The sequence below is a fragment of the Sus scrofa genome, chromosome 7 (genome assembly GCF_054392235.1).
Source record: "Sus scrofa isolate SSC_HxYL_T2T_F1_AM1 chromosome 7, Sscrofa_HxYL_maternal_Yorkshire_Landrace_v2.0, whole genome shotgun sequence".
Lineage (NCBI taxonomy): Eukaryota > Metazoa > Chordata > Mammalia > Artiodactyla > Suidae > Sus > Sus scrofa.
Window position 1 is genome coordinate 89,561,727 of NC_139389.1, and position 20,275 is coordinate 89,582,001.

At 34.9% G+C, this 20,275-nt stretch overlaps 2 protein-coding genes across 2 annotated transcripts; both read left to right on the forward strand.

Moving 5' to 3' along the window:
* Positions 1-1,923: 1,923 nt before the first annotated feature.
* LOC100156304 (olfactory receptor 4K5-like) lies at positions 1,924-5,032 on the forward strand. Its single transcript, XM_001927578.3, has one exon. The coding sequence runs from the start codon at positions 4,064-4,066 to the stop codon at positions 5,030-5,032; it is 969 nt and encodes a 322-aa protein (XP_001927613.1). The 5' UTR covers positions 1,924-4,063.
* Positions 5,033-13,514: 8,482 nt separating this feature from the next.
* Positions 13,515-18,918, forward strand: LOC100157512 (olfactory receptor 4K1-like). Its single transcript, XM_084970447.1, has 2 exons — positions 13,515-13,737; positions 15,339-18,918. Exon 2 carries the CDS (start codon positions 15,358-15,360, stop codon positions 16,291-16,293), a length of 936 nt encoding a protein of 311 aa, XP_084826573.1. The 5' UTR covers positions 13,515-13,737; positions 15,339-15,357; the 3' UTR covers positions 16,294-18,918.
* Positions 18,919-20,275: the final 1,357 nt, after the last annotated feature.

Below are 20,275 nucleotides of genomic sequence, written 5' to 3' on the forward strand. Positions count from 1 at the left end.
ATTAATTAATTAATTAATTTGCTTTAAGGAATTACATGATGTTACAGGTGGGAGGGCGAGGTCCAGGAAAAGTAAGGTTTACAACTTAGGAAATGATAGTGACAATTACAAAATAAAAACATTTAAAGGGAAAAAGAGCTGAATTGAGGAGAAAAATTATGAGCTGAGGTCTGAGATGGTTGTGTAATTTTCACATGCATAAAACTGTCAGAATACTTTTGGGATACTGGAATATGATGAGAAATGGTGCTATAAAATCTAAAGTCATTCTATAGAGGTGATCATGGATGCCACAGAGGTGAATGTACTACCCAAGGGAGTGAGGGAACAAGAAGGAGCAAGAAAGAGACACTAAGAAGGGTACAGAGTAAGCGATGGAAAAGCACAAGATGCACAGCAGGGAAGGGATGGATTGGAAACCAAGGGAAAGCTGTTGTAAGGAGTAATGCATGGATGAAGAAAGATGGTATTAAAAATTCTGACAGAAAAATCAGGGGCTGTTATACTGTTTGAGTATAACAAAATTAGCTTTTATAACTGATCTTTAAGGATATTTGATTTAAAAGTTTCCCTGACCGTGAAAGCAAAAGGCATTGTCGTGTTAAGTTCTGAACAAATTTGGAAAAGAACTGGAGGGGAAACATGTGGATATCCTTCACGAAGTTTCTTATTCAAAAAAAAAAAAAAAGATAAATTCAGGAAAAAAAAAAACAACTCAAGAGGTTAGACACATTTACAGAGTTCTTTTTGTTGTTTGTTGCTTATTTCTCTGATGAGATAGATCGAACACTTTGTGGGTAGATGAAAATGTTAAGTGAAAGAGGGAGAGACTGAAAATGAAACCTGAAGATGGCTTAACTCAGTGGTTCACAACTAGAGGTCATTTTGCTTCCCCCTTACTCCCACCCCAAATTTCACAACGTCTAGATACCTTTGTGGTTGTCACAACTTGGGGGAAAGTGCTACTGGTATCTAATGGGTACCACACAGGACAGTTCTGCATAACAGAATTGTCCAACCCCACATGTCAATAGTGCCAGAGTTGAGAAACCCTGACTTAGCAGAAGAACCAGTGTCTTGTAGTAGGTGGAAACATTAGAATCAATTCCAACTGCAGCATAATGCAAATGCTATGAGTTTCATATCATTCAGTTCTAAAACAATATAATGTGATGTTGGAGAAAACTAGCCCTAGAGTGAAAAGTCTGAGTTCAAATTCTAGCTCATTGATTTTCCACCTATGTAACACCAAGGAAGTTCTTTATCATTTCTGTAACTCTGATTCCCTAGTGTGAAATAAATTTACAAGTACGTTTACCATGTAGTTTTATGGGAGGATTAAATTATGTACATAAGGTGCTTAGAACAGTGCCTGGCACTTTGCTTGCTCTGAGTAAGTGTTTTTTGTTTGCTTGTTTGCCTTTTAGGGCTGCACCTGTGGCATATGGAAGTTCCCAGGCTAAGGGATGAATCAGAGCTGCAGCTGCTGAACTATGCCACAGGCACAGCAATGCAGGATCTCAGCCACATCTGGGACCTACACCACAGCTCACAGCAACATTGGATTCCTGATAAACTGAGCAAGGCCAGGGATCAAACCTGTATCCTCAAGGATTACCAGTCAGATTAGTTTCTACTTTGCCACATGGGAACTCCCTGGGTGTTCAATGTTATTTTTATTATCTGATTTCAAACTCCTCTAAGGTTTTGCAACTCTTACTATATCTGAATATCTGAAGGTTACTAGCCTGTCTGAAGCTCCAATTTCTCCTCTGCAGCTCAGAAATAATAATAATACCTGTTCTACAGGCCTGTTGTAAAGATCACATGATACAACACATAAAACATCTAACACAGTAGGTGCTACTTACCAGGGTCTCAACAAATCTATAGGTTTTTTTTTTCTCTATTCTTTCTCAGATTTTAAAATTAATATTTACCATTCACTCAAAATCTACTTCATTCTTTTAACTTATAGACAATCACACAATAAACATTTTCATTAGGTAGTGTTCATCATTTTAGGCAATAAATCCATATGCTTTAGCAAGAACAACTTTAGAGAAAGAAATAAAGCTAGTCACACATGGGAAAGGTAATAAAACAATTTATGGTATACTTCAGAATATTCTCAATTATTGCTCTCTTATATACTATTATAATCACTGACTGTCACTAATGCATTCATTTAATTTTTATGGGACATTTTAATAGTTTTATCTGGCTCCAGAAGTCCACAATAATGTATATTCAACATGTGGACCAGTTGCAATGCTTCTTTGAACACTCTCCAGCAAAAAATAGGAAATGATTTTCTATTTGAAGGCTTCCCTGTGTGGACTGCAATCACTAAAAGGAACTGACCAAAGCGTATGGAGCTTCAAATATTTGGGATGAATAAATTCCGGAGATCTAATACAGCATGGAGACTATAATTTATAATAATGTGTTATATTTAATATACAGCATGGTGACTATAATTAATAATACTGTCATATATTTAGACTCAGCTAAGAGAATATATTTTAATTGCTTTTAAAAAGGTAACTATGCAGGGTAGTGGATATGTTAGTATTAGCTTGATTGTGGTAATAATTTTACCATGTAAACATATACCAAAAGACTACATTGTATGCCTAAGTAGATGAATTTTTATTTGTCAATTACAAGTCAACAAAATTGGGAGGGGGAATGAGAGGTGAGGGTTGTATCCCAGGGATGGAGGAAGACTAAAGCATCTTGTATGAAATAAATAGGCAGTGAAATATGTATGTGCTCTTATGTGGGGCTAAGATCACATCTCACTCTTAGGTTCCTCACTCTGACTACAGTCAACAGTTAATTGTCAGAACAAACATAGTTCTAAAATAGAACTTCCTGGAAAGGCTTTTTTCATTTTTTCAGTTCAACGGAACTGGATTTATACAGCAGGATTTATACAGCAGGATTATATGGCAAGATTTTCTTGTATTTTTACAGGAAAAAAAAAGGAGGTGCAGGTTTGAATTATCAGGGTTATTCTGATTCCAAACAGAATATATTTTAAGGCATACTGGATATTAATAATTCAATTATTTTTATTTCTCTAGTCTAAGACAACTTCTCTACTCTTTCACTAATTATAAAGATGTGTTATTAATAATGGTCATGGAGGACAACAAATGGGGACCGTAAGTTATCCTAAACCTACTTTTGATGGCGAGGAAAATGGAATCTTTAGGTGCTGCTTCTTAATAATCAAGCAACTATGAATTTTAGATAAATAAGATAAACATTTTAAGAAATTATACATATGAGTAACTGACGAACTGTGTTGCAACTGTGGAACTGGATAACATATATTCCACAGCATCTCCTTAGGAGGAACTGTTTAACTTGTAATAGCAGTAAGGAAAATTTTTGTTAACATGGGGATACTTAACATATTAAGAACAACTATTGTATTACAACGACTTTGATAGAAGAATATTACGAGTTACTTTTAAACTTAAAATTCTTCTGTAAGGTAGGTATTTTGATCCCCTCTCAACTTTTTTGAGTGGAATTAAAGTTCAGAAAAATTAATTATCCTGAACTCAATCAGTATGACTTGACATCACACATAAACATCAAACCATTAATAGATCTCAGAAAGATAAAGAGAATGTGGTACTCAAAGATTTGTTGAAATTAATGATGGAAAATGACCACAAGACCATTAATCTAAATTATTTTTTCCAACCTACAAACCCTCTGAAGTTGGTTTCAAACCCCTCCTCTAGCATTGTGATCACAAGTCAGCTCCTGAGTGAGCCTGTTTACTACAGTATGATAGATTATTAAGACTATCCCAAAACTCAAGGAGTTATGACACTGATTAAAGGATTTCCACATTCTCATAAGCTCTTTCCAACTCCCCAGATATGTTAGGATGGTCTCTTCAAAATCTTTCATTCAGTAAATACGCATTATATCTGGAATTGCAGAATCCTTTACGTTAAAAGTGTTCTTTGTTCCGAATTCTGATCCTTCCCTATTTCCCCTCCTTCAGGATTGTTTCAGAGCAAGCCTGCAGCCTGGATCTATGGATAAGGTCAATTCTTCAGTGGTGTCTGAGTTTGTATTGCTGGGACTCTCTAGTTCTCAGGAACTTCAGCTTTTCTTTTTTGTTTTCTTCTCTGTGTTGTATGTGGTCATTGTGCTGGGAAACCTTCTTATTATCCTCATGGTGACTTTGGATAACAGCTCGCACTCCCCAATGTACTTCCTCTTGGGAAACCTTTCCTTTGTGGACATCTGTCAGGCTTCCTTTGCTACTCCTAAGATGATTGTTGATTTTCTAAGTGAACACAAGACCATCTCCTTCAGTGGCTGCATAGCTCAGATTTTCTTCATTCACCTTTTTACTGCAGGGCAGATGGTGCTTCTTGTCTCCATAGCCTATGACAGATATGTAGCCATATGCAAACCTCTACACTATGTCATCATCAAGAGCCAAAGGACATGCATTGTACTGGTAATGATCTCGTGGGCTGTGGGCTTGGTGCACACACTCAGCCAGTTATCATTTACTATGAATCTGCCTTTTTGTGGACCCAATGTAGTAGACAGCTTTTTTTGTGACCTTCCTCGAGTGGCCAAACTTGCCTACCTGGATTCTTACATCACTGAAATACTCATTGTGGTCAATAGTGGAATCCTATCACTAAGCACTTTCTCTCTCTTGGTCAGCTCTTACATCATTAGTCTTGCCACTGTCTGGTTTAAGTCTTCTGCTGCAATGGCCAAGGCATTTTCTACTCTAGCTGCCCATATCACTGTAGTAATATTATTCTTTGGACCTTGCATATTCATCTATGTGTGGCCCTTTACCACCTACCCTGTGGATAAAGTTCTTGCCATATTTTACACCATTTTTACTCCCATTCTAAACCCCATTATTTACACACTAAGGAACAGAGGTATGAAGACTGCCATGAGGAAAATTATGATGTATTACTTGAGGCCCAAGAAAATTTCTGAAATGCCACTAGTACTGAGGAATTCCCTTTAGTGAGACAAAATTCATTTAAATTCTTCGAATCAGTAGTCTAATTATATGTTTATGTGGCATATCTTAACTGGGGTGAAAGTAATAAAGAAGATGGTATAGAGATTATTTAATTGATATTGACAAGTCTTTTTCTGAGTATCACCTAAGCAAAAGTTAAATATCCAAAACTGTAAAAAATACATCATGATTACTGATTTTGGAGATAAGTTATGGAATGACTTTCTATGGGTAGCGTAGACTCATTGACTGCTTTAGTTACAGATAAATAGAAATATGATTAAAAAAAGAATGTGAACCTGATTCTTTGGTGGGGATAAATTTAGACATTTTCCTGATCTTATGAGTTTCCTAATTTGCATGCCTAAATATCAATATACAAGGATGGTATTAAAGAATCTGAAACCAAATTTTCCCAACCAGGGGATAGCCACTCCACTGATTTAAGATCAGTGCATAGATGTAAGTGAAGCTTCTTAGGTTATGAGATCCCTCCCCCAACATTATTTATGCCTATCCCATGTTATTTCCCAATAACTAACAGTGCATTAAAATATGGAATTATATGTAATCAGAAGTTTGCTTTTCAAATATTTCATTTAGTAATATTTGCTTTCTTTGATCAGTTAAGCTAATTCCAGTTCCTCTGAAGTTACATTATAGAAGGGAGAGGAGAATCTTTAAAGCTGACCAATTCAACATTGACTTTTCAATCTGTGCTATAAGGAGTTATGTAGCAGTCTTCCATTTGGACCAAATAGTACATTCTTAATGATAATTATTAATGTTAAATATATATCCAAATTGGTAACCAGGACCCCAGAGCTGGATCTCTGCTTTAGACTTTAGGGATAATTAGGGGGATATTAATGTTGATTAGAGTTTCTACATTTACTTTCCCAAATTTTTCAATTCATATGAGGCAGATAGATTTCTTGAAATATTAGCCTCTCTTCTATGCTAAGAATGAAAACTCTAGTTGTGCACTTTGTTGTTTGCTTTCTTATCCTCCCATTTCCAGCTAATCTTTTCTGAGTCTGTCCCTAATAGAATCATCATTAAGTAAAACTTAAAGAAACTTTGGAAATTTCCTTTTCTCCCACGCCACTCAATTTTTGCTCTTTCTTATAGCATTCTAGTTCTTCTGAGACCTGATATGCTTTGCTCTTTTCTACTCTCAAAATCTACCTTCCTGTAAAAGTAATTTACACTTTAGTATAAATTTAAACCCATAAGTTACCATTCCTCCAGGAATGTGACATATTGATTTCTTTCTAATTTTAGAATATAAGTCCATCCATAGCTAGAGAAAAGAGTCGGTACATTGGATCTAGAACAGGAACAAGAAGAGATTGCACCAACGTTCCCTGATTTTATAGCACACAGGCCACCGCATATTCTGTTCACAGAATAAGGGCTGGTGTTATAATTGTTCTTCTTGAAGAAAAGGCTGTGCACTCTATGATTTCCTCCTAATAAGCCTATAGTACTAAAGTATTAGGAAGGTAGGATTCATTAAAAAGCTTATTAATGCCATGCTTTTTTTTCTATTTTTATTTTTTTTTTTGTTGTTTTCGTTTTTTTAGGGTTGCACCTGCTGTATATGGAAGTTCCCAGGCTAGGGGTTGAATCAGAGCTGAGAATCAGTACTAAGAATTTCAGAAATTATGTAACCTGGTTAACTATACTAGTTATTAGTTACTTAGGTACTCATAACATTCTTTCACTCAGAGATGATTTTGAAGATATGATTACTCATACCTCTCCTTCCCACCAAACAGCATAAACACACATAGGATTTCCTATACAGAATATTTATTACTTCAGAAATTGATTTCATTAATTAAAATTGAATATATACAAGCAAAAAATCTTCTCTCTCTCTCTCTCTTTTTAATAGCCACGACTGCAGCATATGGAAATTCCTGGGCTAGGGGTCAAATTGGAGCTGTAGCTGCAGGCCTGTGTCACAGCCATGGCAACACTAGATCTGAGCCACAATGAGGCTTGTGGCAATGCCAAATCCTTAACCCACTGAGCGAGGCCAGGGAGCAGACCTTCATCCTTATGGGCACTATGCTGGGTTCTAAACCACTGAGCCACAATGGGAAATTCCTTTCCTTTTTTATTTTTAGGATTTTTATGTAAAATTAATAAAATTTTGCTAAAATAATATAAATAAAACTTGTGCAAATAATTAAAATTTTGTCCAGTTGTACATTTTCATGTGAAGGCAGGTAGCTTTTAGTTTAAGACAACTTTGTAGAGTGATCTTTGACACTGAAATCTATGTGCCATTTATGATACTGAATTAAGCTTAATTTTTTATCTTAATGGACTTTCTGAAATAAAATAAGTATTAAGAAATGGAGTCTGAACTCCCACAGCTAATTCACAGAAGAGGAAATGTTTGTCTCAGAGGACTCCAATTTTTCCCAGACTCTGAATTTTTTCATATAGACTCACTTACATTGTTTTGAAATAAATGAAGTATCTTTGTGAGGTCTCTTCCAAGAAGAGATAAAGTACTATCGATATCTCTGAGTTTTTCCAAAGAATGTCTGGAAAGCCAGCAAGTTTTCTTGTAGTAGAGGCAAACACATTTTACTCTTAATTCTTTAGATAATCTCTTTATATACTGGATATTTAAGGTCCTACATTTAAATATTGATGAAGTTGACAATGCTCTTAGCAGTAAGTAGATACAATTTCAGAGCTGTTAGAAGAATTTCCAGCTAACATATGCCAAGAAACAGAGCAATGATCACAATAATATGTGGTGTTTCTTTTCAGCAAAAATGTAACAAGAAAAGTTACTTTGGCTGAAGAAAATTACAACTACTTCACTTAATATAAAGTACATTTTTCCTTTGTGTATTTATTGACAAAGAACTATATCAATTATCAGCTTATTATCTTTCAACATCAAATTCACCTTCACTGGCCTGCTTTTTTGTGATACTGTAACTGAGCAGGGCTCTATGGAGCTCCTGGGCATAAAAGCCCTTCTGGGTCCCACATTTCTTGTTTTTAGGAAATGGGCCTCATTCAGCCTTTCTGACCATCTCTGAGTTCTGAGGGAACAGGTTCAGACAGTTGCTGATAAGAGAAAGATGGGGATGCAGAGACAAGGGAGTGATAGTCAAGAAACAATAGTACAGCCTTGGGGCAGGATCCTGGTTCCCTCTCAAGGGATACACATAACGATGTAGGTATTTTATAGACCTAAGAGAAAAGTTATATTCTGTATGCTTCTTTCAGAAGTGAATATTTTAAAAGTTTAGAGTCCTTCCTTGTCCTTCTCCCTAGCTTAATTGGACCTAAACATAATATCCCATAAGCTAAAGATCAGGCACCATGAACATAATTGCCTGTGGCTTAAAGATTATTAGCATGTGACTTTTTCAGGAACTTTCCTAGTTTGTTCTAATCTCTGATTGATATGCCCTTTTGCAAGTACTGTTATTCTAGGCAATAACCCAGAAGACCACCACCATGATCATGCCAAGATCTCCTGATGCCAGCTTCGATGACTAACATCCCCCCAAAGAAAGAAGAATGCATGTTTGCCCCAATCCTGATTCCTATCTGAAAGCCTGTTTTTCTCCTTTTACTATAAAACTCCCCTCAATTCATCCCAATGGAGGGCACATTCTTTAAGGCATTTTGCTTGCTGTGACCTCCTTTTCCTGGCAAAGTGATAAAAGCTATTTTTTTCTCCTTCACCCAAAACTCTCTCTTCATGTTTCTATTCTGCACCTTGGGACAGAGGCTGAGTTTCAGCAACAATACTGGAAATGAACTTTAAACCTTTCTTCTTTGTGATTATAAGGGGCAGGATGAACATTTAAGAAGGAATGGACTTCTCTTCTTGCTTCCAGTGTGCTTAATTTCTTCCTTTATTTTTCTTTTTAGGGTCCTACCAGCAGCATATGCAGATTCCCAGGCTAGGGGCTGAATCAGAGCTCTAGCTGGTGGCCTAAGCCACAACAAGAACTCTTTAATTTCTTGTTCCTACAGTGCAGCTGCCAGTGGTTCAAGGAAACCCAGTGGCTCTCACCCCCCAGTAAGTATTCTTGCCAGCCTGATGTTTAAATTCCCTGCTCCCCATTTTCCCTCCATCTATATACCAGGGTAACCCAGAGAACACCTCATCCACAGGGCTACATCCATATCTTTTGAGTTTTGAAACCCACCCATGTTTATGTTTATTATTTCCCTGGGTTCTCTCCCTCAGCCCTCAGGTATTCTTTGGGGTACTCTTTTATCCCCTCAGTATCTAATACTTATTGTCAGTTCCTAAGTGTTTATAGTAAATATACCCTGTTCAAATTACCATTGTGGTTTTTGTACCCCAACTAGACTCTGGCAGATACAGAATTTTTAAACATTTTGAAGATATTGGAAAAAAACAGAAGCAGCAGAAAGAGTCTAATAAAATATCTAAGATCTATCTGACCAAAAAATGTCAGCAGTATCCTATATTTACACACAAGTGAAATTCATTTAAAACATGCTTCAAAACAGAAGAAATTCTGGCATCTATGAAGTGGACGGTATCATTTGTCAACTCACTATTTTAAATTTCTATGTCTAAGCCAGTGTGACAATTTTCATAGATTAACCGAAAATTTGTTTTTCCACATCATTCATACTTTTTTTTTTTTTTTTTTGAAGTGTGGTAAGAAGGCTGAGATATAATTAGGGAAGATTAAAAGCATATATAAGTCATAATCCATAAAGTTTGTAGAAAAATTTCAATCATAAAATGCTTTCATTAAATGATCCAAACTGAGGAACTTTCAACTTGAAAAGAGAAGTCTGCTTCTTATCTTTACCCTCTGCTATTAAGAGCTTTACCAAACCAGAAGCAGCATCACTTTGTATTATTAAACTTGTGTGTCATACATTCAATGATAAAAACAAACAAAAATAAATCCAAGAGTTCACAGACTTTAAGAAAGTTTTTTTCGGAATTCCCGTCATGGCGCAGTGGTTAACAAATCCGACTAGGAACTATGAGGTTGCGGGTTCGATCCCTGCCCTTGCTCAGTGTGTCAAGGTTCCAGCGTTGCCGTGAGCTGTGGTGTAGGTCGCAGACGCAGCTGGGATCCTGTGTTGCTATGGCTCTGGCATAGGCTGGCGGCTACAGCTCTGATTGGACCCCTAGCCCGGGAACCTCCATATGCCGTGGGAGCGGCCCAAGAAATGCCAAAAAGACAAAAAAAAAAAAAAAAAAAAAAAAAAGAAAGTTTTTATCATGAAATATTTCAAATCATTCTAGTTTTCAGGGATCCAAAGGGAAACATCTGAAATACAAGTAACAATAAATTTTCAGTTTAGTTTCTACCTTAGGGAAACTATATAAGGTGAATGATATAATCATATTATAGCTTGAATTGAGACATTTTGCACAGTAGAATAGCATGTTATATTTTGTTTAAAATAAAATAAATTCTAAAATGATTTGGTAATAAATTTTTATGCAGGCATTTAAAAATAATAGAATAATATGAAAAAAGTCTTTCATTTTGTCTGGTCCACAGATCTCTAGGTTTTTCATGCACCACAGACAAGGAAATATATTTAACTGTACAAAATATGGTAAAAAAGATGTGGAAATTTTGGTAAATGTGAAAGTAACTTCTGAGCTGCTGATCAAACAAACTGGGTTTGAAAATTGACTACATTACGATAGAATACATCACTTGCTTTTGATCAGGTCCCCAAGCTCTTTAAAGTCTTTCAATTCCTATTCATTGTTCTCAGGATAAAAGGGGAAAAAACCCTCTGTGACTTGACTAACAAGGCTGTGTATGATTTGGTTCCCTACTTAAATCACCACACTAACACATACCATTATTTGAAAACATATTTCTCCCTGACTGAACTAAACTCCATGAAAATAGGTAATCTGTCTGTGCAGAAAATATGACAGGACTTTTGCAGCATTGCTTCTTATTTTCTCAATATTCAGATTATCAAAAACTATGTCGGAAAAGAAATTTTCCCCTACACTTCTAGATTCTTAAGGCTGGTTTAAGAATTAAATTGACATGAGGCAGACTAACAGGAGAAAATCAAACACATTATAATAATATATATATACATGGGAGAGACCTAGGAAAACTGAGTAACTCACCAAAATGGTTTAAACCTTCACTTTAAATATTGTCTTCACTAAAGACAAACAAGAATGTTGGGGGTATTAATTTGGGACTTCAGAGAGGAGGAAGGCAATTCACGTGGAAATGGAAAAGCAAATGTTTGGAAAACACATATTTGGAGGGCCATGTACAGGCAATAGGACATTGAGAGAAATTTTAATAAACAAGAGTTTGCTGTGTCCTCCCTGTCTACACATTTAAATTATCTATGATGAAAGCTCCCTTCCTGGAAGAGATCCTCAACATTCTCTAGGCAGTTAAAGTAAAAGTTTTTTCCTGAGTCTTTTGCATTTTAATTGTATTCATCTCAAGATAATCCACATGCCAAATAAACATTTTGGGGTGGCAAATTTTTCTCCCCTGCAACTACTTTGATCATAATAATCCTTTTCTTTTCTTTCTTTCTTTCTTTCTTTTTTTTTTTTTTTTTTTTGGCAAGCAAAAGAAGCTAATTCTGACTAGCCTAAGCAGAAAGTAACTAGTACAAGGAGTTAGTGTAAAGAAAAAAAAATGCTGCCCTTCAGTTTAGTTTGAAAGGATCAAGCCATTAGCCACTGCAGTCATCCACTGACTGTGCACCTGAGGGGAATTTAGAATGGAGAAAAACAGGAAGCCTTCTGTGCTTGGATACTGGCCCCTAGGTAGTTAAGATGCATATTTTAAGAAAACATTTCAGTTACCCCAGATTCTTGCATCTTCCCATATATAGAAAAGCACTAAAATCATTAACTTGAGATCTGTTCTTTGTGATTAGCAGTAATCCTTTTATGCTTGACTACATGTTTTTTCTCAGCAAAAATTATATATATATATAATTTATATTATATAATTATAGTTACATATTTCCTGGTCCTCTCTTACTTCTTCAGAGCAATCTGAAAGGCTGTCTCCCAGGCTATAGTCCTCAGGGAGTTCCTTAAATAAAATTTAACTCACTCACAACTTTTACTTGTTCATTTTTATTTCAGGTGACAAGTGTGTCATTATTTTTTTTTATTTTTGGTTTGTACAATGTGCACATAATAATTTTACCAATCTTATATATTCCCTTGACATGTTTTTTTATTCTATCCATATTTATCTGCAAGAATAATTTAATAATTTAAATCATTACATGAATTCTACATACCTAAAATATTATACTTCTTCACTCTCAAATTAATAGATACTTAGTTTTTTTCCACTATCTCTTTTAACCAATGCTGTAATCTATGCTGTTGTCCATGCTTTTATGTATGTTAACATTTTACTAAAATGTGGTTACACATACACACACTTAGCACATATACGTGCTGAATGACAGAGAATGAAGGAATGGTATTTAGCTTTAATGGCCTTTCTTTCTGGAAGACTGACTCCCCAAAATACCAAGGGAAATGTCAGAGAAACACCAAATGTCCAAGCCCAGAAAATTTTGTTCCCCTGGACCTAACTTGTTAAACTTTAAACTGATAAAATAATTTGGACAAGAAATAGACCTCAGCCAAAAAAAAAAATATTTCCATACTTAGCCTCCCTCAAACCCCCGACGACCCTCAATGCAGTAGCCCAGTCTTGTTCTAAGACTGACTGCTGCCCCTCCTTGCCTAATGAAGGTGATCTGGCTCTGTTGAGATTGTCTCCATCTGTCCCTTGCACCCCCACCCCTTCATTTTCCTTACAGGGAAACTATTTCAATGTACTTCTTTAAAGATGACCATTTTAAACTTACATCTACATCACAACCTTTGAATATCTAGACAATGTATTATGTAAAATACAGTTGAAAGACTGCTGATATATTTGGGGGGTAAAAACAGATTTATCATGGAGAGGAAATGAGAACACCCTGAAATATTTGAAGAATCATGATATTTAAGTGGGAAAGATTTCTTCTGTTAAACTACAAATGGTAGAACCAGTTGAGCATGTTGACAATAGACTAAGGGGTCCTGTGAAGGGTGGGCTCCTTGTGAGTAGAGGAAACCACTCTGAGCCTAGGGTGGTTTATAAGATGGCATGATTGTTTGTAAGATGGCATGATTGTTTCATCAACGGAAAGTTAGAGATTGAAAAATTGCTTTGCTGACTGGGAATTAGTGATAATTAAATAATCATTTGCTTTCATACATACCTACTAGGTGGTAATACACTTGTTTCTTTACTTCTCCATTCCTGGAAAAATTACTTTGTAAAAATAATTACTCCCACTGCAGGATGACATCAGTTCTCTAAAGGGTGATTTCTCACTTCTCCAGTGATATCAGTTTCCTGGATTGAGGATGGATGGCTTTATATTGCCTTACCTTATGTACTGTAATTGTATCATCCAGGGCAAGAGGAGCAGGGCCATCAAGACCTGAGGACAAGACCTGAGGTTCTTGTGTCTGCACAGCCTAGTGCAGGGACCAAGTTAGAATGCATCAAGTCAAGAGTATATTGCAAATATTTTCAATATGAAGACCCATAGTGGAAAGTGGGAAGCTTAGGAGTAAACTGTGGAACACCAAAGTGAAGAAAATAAGGAAGAACTGAAGGGTTGGAAGAAATTACTTATTGAGTGTAAGTATTATACATACATTTGAATATCTTGTCCAGACTAGACAAGTAATTAGGAAACTGTCTTCTAGATGCAAAATCAGCAAGTAGAAGATAGCACAGGGGAGATTATGGTTGTCTTAGTCAAATTGGAAAGTCCATCTGGAAGAGGCATATTCCTGTTCTGCACTTCTCTGTGGATATGACTCTCTGAGATGTCAGTTTCTGATAAACAAAAGGAAATATGCTATCACCATTATCTGTTCCTTCTCTGTCCTCTTCTATGCTTTCTATTCAGAGGATATTTGGTCATTTGTTAAACAAATAATTATTGGCTATCAAAATTTTCCTGGAATGAGAAATGGGTAGCTAGATAAATAAATGGTGAATAAATATCCTTTATTGCTTTTGCTGCTAGGCTAACAGGTAATCAATTATTTATTATAAAACAAAATAATAAAAATTATGCATGCTTATGGTGTTGGAGATCAATGGGCATAATTTAGAGATGGATTTTAATGTAACATCAACTTCTATGTATCAAATTTGTCTTACACCAGGAAAGAGGAAATTTTCTTATGTTGTATCTTTCATTCTCAAAATATTACCATCTCTTCTCTGAAGTACACTGGTGAATGATTCACTATTAGCTTATTAAAGAAGCTTCTGGGCACTCTGTCCATAGCACAAGGAATGTTGAGTGAATTTTCCCTTTTAAAATTCTATTATGTACTCAAAATACACCATGCAGAGTCATATAAAATATTTCCAAAAGGAGAGTTTCTGAAAGATACTACAGATTTTGGTAAATCCAGGAGTGTTAGGTATGTTTAGGAAGAGACAAAAGCAGAGTCAGAAAAGACTGAAGACACATGGTGGTTTGTTCATAACTGGTCTTTATGTGACAGGTGAACTCTATTGTTAAACTGATGAAATAAATATTCATGATCTTCATAGAAACTCTGAGTATGACCATTGACTGTTCATGCTACAAAGTGGTGAATTGCCTCTATAAAGAAGCTTAAAACAGACAGGCACTTTATGATTCTCAGTTTCAAGAATATCAATCTAGTCTATTAGCCTTGCATTCAACACTACCTGCAGCCATAATCATGCTCCTGATCTACCATTCTCTACTTCATTTTTATTGCTCCTCAGCACCCTTCCTCAGTTCATGGCTCCCTTTGCATGTTCTTCATATTTTTGCCTTTATATCTTTATTGGCATTACTCCCCTTGCTTGAAATAGCCTTTTTCTTCAGTTTTGGTGAGCAAACTCCAAACTTTTAAAAAGGTTTTAGCTTAATACCTATCCATGACAGTACCTAACACTTTGGCGTAATTTATTTCAACTATAATGGTTATGAAATTAATGAATCATTTTTATTTGCTTGTTTCTGATATATTTTAATTTTTAGTAATGTGTATTATCTTTCTAACTATAAGACATATTTACTTTTTTTCTCTTTTCTCACTTTCCACAGAACTCACAGCTATTAAATATTAAATTGATTATTACATAATTTCTTTAAATTGACTTTTGATTGAAAACTCATTATACTTCTTTTGTATATATACTACATGTAGCTCTATCATTGTGATATTTTCCTGATTTCTTTTTCTTAGGAAACAGTAGATTGGATACATGGCTCACACAAATGAATCAGTGGTGTTGGAGTTTGTGCTTCTGGGACTCACTAACTCTTGGGAACTTCAGCTTTTCCTTTTTGCCATCTTCTCCATCGTGTATGTGACGTCGGTGCTGGGCAACACCATGATTATTGTCATCATTGCCTCTGACTCCCGTTTGAACTCTCCTATGTACTTCCTGCTCGGTAATCTTTCTTTCATTGATATCTGCCAGTCTAACTTTGCCACCCCTAAGATGCTTGTGGACTTTCTTGTCGAGCACAAAACTATCTCCTTTGAGGGCTGCATGGCCCAGATATTCCTTCTTCATAGTTTTGTTGGGAGTGAGATGATGTTACTTGTAGCTATGGCATATGACAGATTTATTGCCATCTGTAAGCCCCTACACTATAGCACCATTATGAGTCACAGACTATGCATTATTTTTGTGTTTATCTCCTGGGCTGTGGGTATTCTTCATTCGGTGAGCCACTTGGCTTTTACAGTGGATCTGCCCTTCTGTGGCCCCAATGAGGTAGACAGCTTCTTTTGTGACCTCCCTCTGGTGATAGAGTTGGCTTGCATGGATACTTACAAAATAGAAATTTTGACCCTAACTAACAGTGGCCTCATATCCCTGGGCTGTTTCTTGGCTTTAATTATTTCCTATACTGTCATTTTGATCACTGTCCACCGCTGGTCCTCCAGTGGGTCATCCAAGGCACTTTCTACATTGACTGCCCACATCACAGTGGTGATTCTTTTCTTTGGGCCTTGCATTTATTTCTACATATGGCCTTTTAGCAGACATTCTGTGGATAAGTTTCTTTCTGTGTTCTACACTGTTTGTACACCCCTGTTAAACCCCATCATCTACTCTCTGAGGAATGAAGATGTTCAATCAGCTATGCACAAGTGGAGAAACCGTCATGTGAACTCCTGGAAATACTAAGGATCACCATGAAGGAACATAACCTTAAATGGAAATGAAGAGCCCCAACTGGAACGCAGCACTGTGTCAATTATTTTTTGTAATGTGAGGGGTTATCAAATTATAGAATTTGATATTTGTCTTAAGTAGAAGAGAATTGTATGAAATCAGTTCCTGGTTTGCTACTGAAATATAATTTTAGGTAATTTTTCATTGTTTATAATTCAAAAGTACAAATTCTTTGGACAATATTTAGTAATCCTTTTAAATACTTTATAAATAGAGATTCTAATCTACATAAAAAACTATTCATGTTACTAAACTTGTGATTCTCATCAATTGAACATATGCTATTTTGTCTTGCAATCAAAACATATATGTAAACAGCATTTCTGATATTTTTCTAACTTAGTCAAAACATTTTTTTTGTATAAACTGACATATTTTATAGAAAAAACATTGTGCTCACAACATAGATTTCATTGCTGTACATTTGTTAGCTTATCCTTTCCTTGTTAATTGAAAATTTTGGTTATTTATAATTTTCCATACCTACTCCTATGTTCCAGTAAAAGTTTTCTGTTTTTTTCTAGATTGATATGCATTTGTACTCATTACAGAACTTTTCTAGATATTTGGTGCTATCAGCAGCATATATACCTATCTTCCAAGTCAACTTATTTTTAAGTGGACAAATTGGTTGCAATTAATACTACGTTAAGTCATAGAAAATTACAAATATCTTTGAAATTATCTGCAAATATGGCAGGTGTAGAATCTTTAAATTCACAGAAGAAGTTACCTTCATATGAGTTTAAAACATATCAATGCACAAAATGACTTTTTTTTTTTTTTTTTTTTTGGTAACTGAGGTCCAAATCTGAGATTAATTCTTTCATATTTTTTTTTTTTTTTGGAAAATAGAAGTGAGAAAGTAAAATTCATTTTTATGTATTAATAAAGTTAAAAAAAACTATTATTGTTTCATTTTCTAGTCAAATGTTTTCTTATGTACTTCTCCCTGTGAATTCCATTATGAAAAAGGCCACATAACAGAAAGACTAAATGCACTCTAACACAGAAAAAAGAACTGCTTAACAGAAAATAGAAAGCCTGCAATTGTCATCACATTGGATTCAGTATTTTAAATACAAGACATGATTTAATGGCTATGTGCAGAGATATTAACTCTGCATGATAAGGCAGTGCAAGCTGAGTTTTAGACATAGACAGTCTTTTAGAACCATGACACTAATCAGCTAAGGAATTCTTGGATTTTTAGACTTTTGGTAATATCAAACATGATGATTTCAAACATGACTATCTTTTGCATATTTTTATAGAGTGCCAAAACCACTTTAAATATATAGTAAACATTAATATATTCATGATATCATCAGTAGTATTTTTTTTCCTCTTAAGTCTGCCCTGCTGGTGAAAAGGAGAGATGTTAAATGTACGTCTGAAAAATTGTCCTTTAGCTCCACTGCTCCTCAGTGTTCTCATACTGAGGGAATGGAGTGGTACAGGGCACCAGAAAAAAAATGCAGGAGAGGGAGAGCACACAAAGAAGGAAATTAGAATTTATGAGTGGTTATTTGATTTGGCATGTTCTTTGTACTGCCAGAGACTCATTCTTCTTCTGCCTTCTAATTCGTACTTCATCATTGAGTCTACTTTGATTTCAGAGATCAGACATAATTTATCACATTAAATTTGACCAAAAAATTCAATGGTCATAAAGTTTTAAAAAAATTCCATGGACATATCTGACTACATTAGTTCCTACAAACATTTTTGTGTTTTTGTTTTGTTATAAACCCTATCACACATAAAGCCAAATAAAAAACTAGGTGAAAAGCAGTATTATCCATGGGAGTAATATCTTTAATTTCTAAAGGCTTTACAGGTAAGTAAGTAAATACTCATAAGCCCGTGGACAAATGAGAAAAGTATGCTAACAGGCAGTTTACTGTTAATGAAATGCAAGTGACTCTTGAACATATTAATAAATACTGAAACTGTCACATAAAAATGCAAGTATAAGTACAGTGAGATTCCTTGGTTCATCTATGATTGGCAAATATCCAAAAATCTGATAGTATACTGTGTTGAGAACATTTTGATAAAATAAGAAAATTCAAATCTTGTTATTAAATTTCTAAATTGATAGAATATATGGAGGGAAATTTTCAATATCTATTAAAATTTTTTAATTTTGCATTGGTAATTATACTGCTAGTATTATATCTTAACGGCATACCCACATTGTGCAAAATATGTACATAGTATTTATTGCAAGGATTGATTTAAGAACAAAGTACTGAAAAACTCTAAATATAAAAACCTAAATGTCCATCAATATAGACTCCTGAAGTATATTATTGGTACATCCATAAAACAGAAAGCAATGACATCTTGCTGCATAGCACAGGGAACTATATCTAGTCACATATGATGGAACATGATGGAGGATAATGTGAGAAAAAGAGTGTATGTATATATATATATGTATATGTGTATATATATATAAATATGTGACTGGGTCACTATGCTGTGCTATGCAGTAGAAATTGACAGAACATTGTAAACCAACTATAATGGAAAAAATAAAAATCATTAAAAAATTCAAAAAATAAATAAAATAAAAAACAATTAGGAAACATCTGATGCTTTGAACAATTTACAAGGAAAGGAAGCACCCCAGACTAAGGAAGGGCTAGAGAACATTTTATCATGATTTTCAGTGCCTGAAGTGTTGTTAAAGAAAATTTAACCCAGACTTCTCACTTCTCACTGAGAACATTCAAACCCAGAAAGCAAAAATTGTCTGTCTAAATAATTTAATGAGATAGTGACAGGCAAGATTCATTTAGACATCTCAGTTTTTCCTTCTATCAAGTTGCAGAGCCATAGAATTATAGCCCTGTGAATGGGTTGCTGTTTCAGTCGGTGTTTCATGAATATAGATATTTTGATAGAAATGTTCAAGCTGAGGAGGTATTACAATTAATATTAGAACCAATGACTTTCTAACTATGTGGTTAAGATTTTCTGGAGAATAAGTATATTATAATTTGGTGACATTAACTATAATTTTTTAAAGCTTTTTTTTCTTTGCGACACCATAAAATCTCTTTTGATTTATAGCCCAAGCAAACACACTCTCATAAGCTAATACCCCTGCTTTAGATTGTGTTCTATCTTTACATACTCTTTGTGGAAGAGTGAGGATAGATCAATACAAGTCATGATTGGTTTCATTCCACTTAGCATGTATTCAGTCACATCCATTGTATTCATCAAAACACTGCTTTATTTCTGATAAGAGATTCTGAATGGACCAAAACTAATTATGGCTGCTTTTTAGATGTCTAATAAGTATCAGTGACTTTTAGTGTCACGTCTAATCATAGTAATATTGTATAGTAGTGTATCTTGTTCCCAGTTTATAGGTCGTGAAACTAGGAGATTAATAGGAGACAATATTTGAAGGTCTACATATCTAACAGCAATTTTCTATTCACTACAGTGCCACAAATGAAAAAAAAACTAAGACGTTTCTCTCTTAATTTTCTAAACATTTTGTCTCCGAGATCAACAAAATTGTAGCAGCAATTAGAACATCTTAGGCCAGATCAGGTCTCTGAAAACTAAAATAAATATCATGAAGTCTAACCGCTAAAGTTCACATTCTCCCCTTTAAGTGGATATCCCGGGTTGTCACTCATTCTGTTAGTTACCAATTTAAAATGTTTAAATCATTAAAGCCATTTTGTTCAAAATCCAAACAAAATAGAATATTATAAAGCAAAAGTGCTGTCGTCACACCCCAGTCTCTACATTGTATTCAGAAGTAACTGCCAAAATTTTTAAAGGTATTCTTCAAGAGTTTCCTGTGGATATTTATATTCATTTGTGCATAGGTGCACATAGGTTTTCATGTGTTTGGTTTCTCTTAAGTGTATCTAAGTTTACTTTCTGCCTATTTTCTTTATTTCTT

Bases quoted from the DNA above. Each gene is read 5' to 3' on its own strand.
- LOC100157512 (XM_084970447.1), top strand. From the start codon at position 15,358: ATGGCTCACACAAATGAATCAGTGGTGTTGGAGTTTGTGCTTCTGGGA.
- LOC100156304 (XM_001927578.3), top strand. From the start codon at position 4,064: ATGGATAAGGTCAATTCTTCAGTGGTGTCTGAGTTTGTATTGCTGGGA.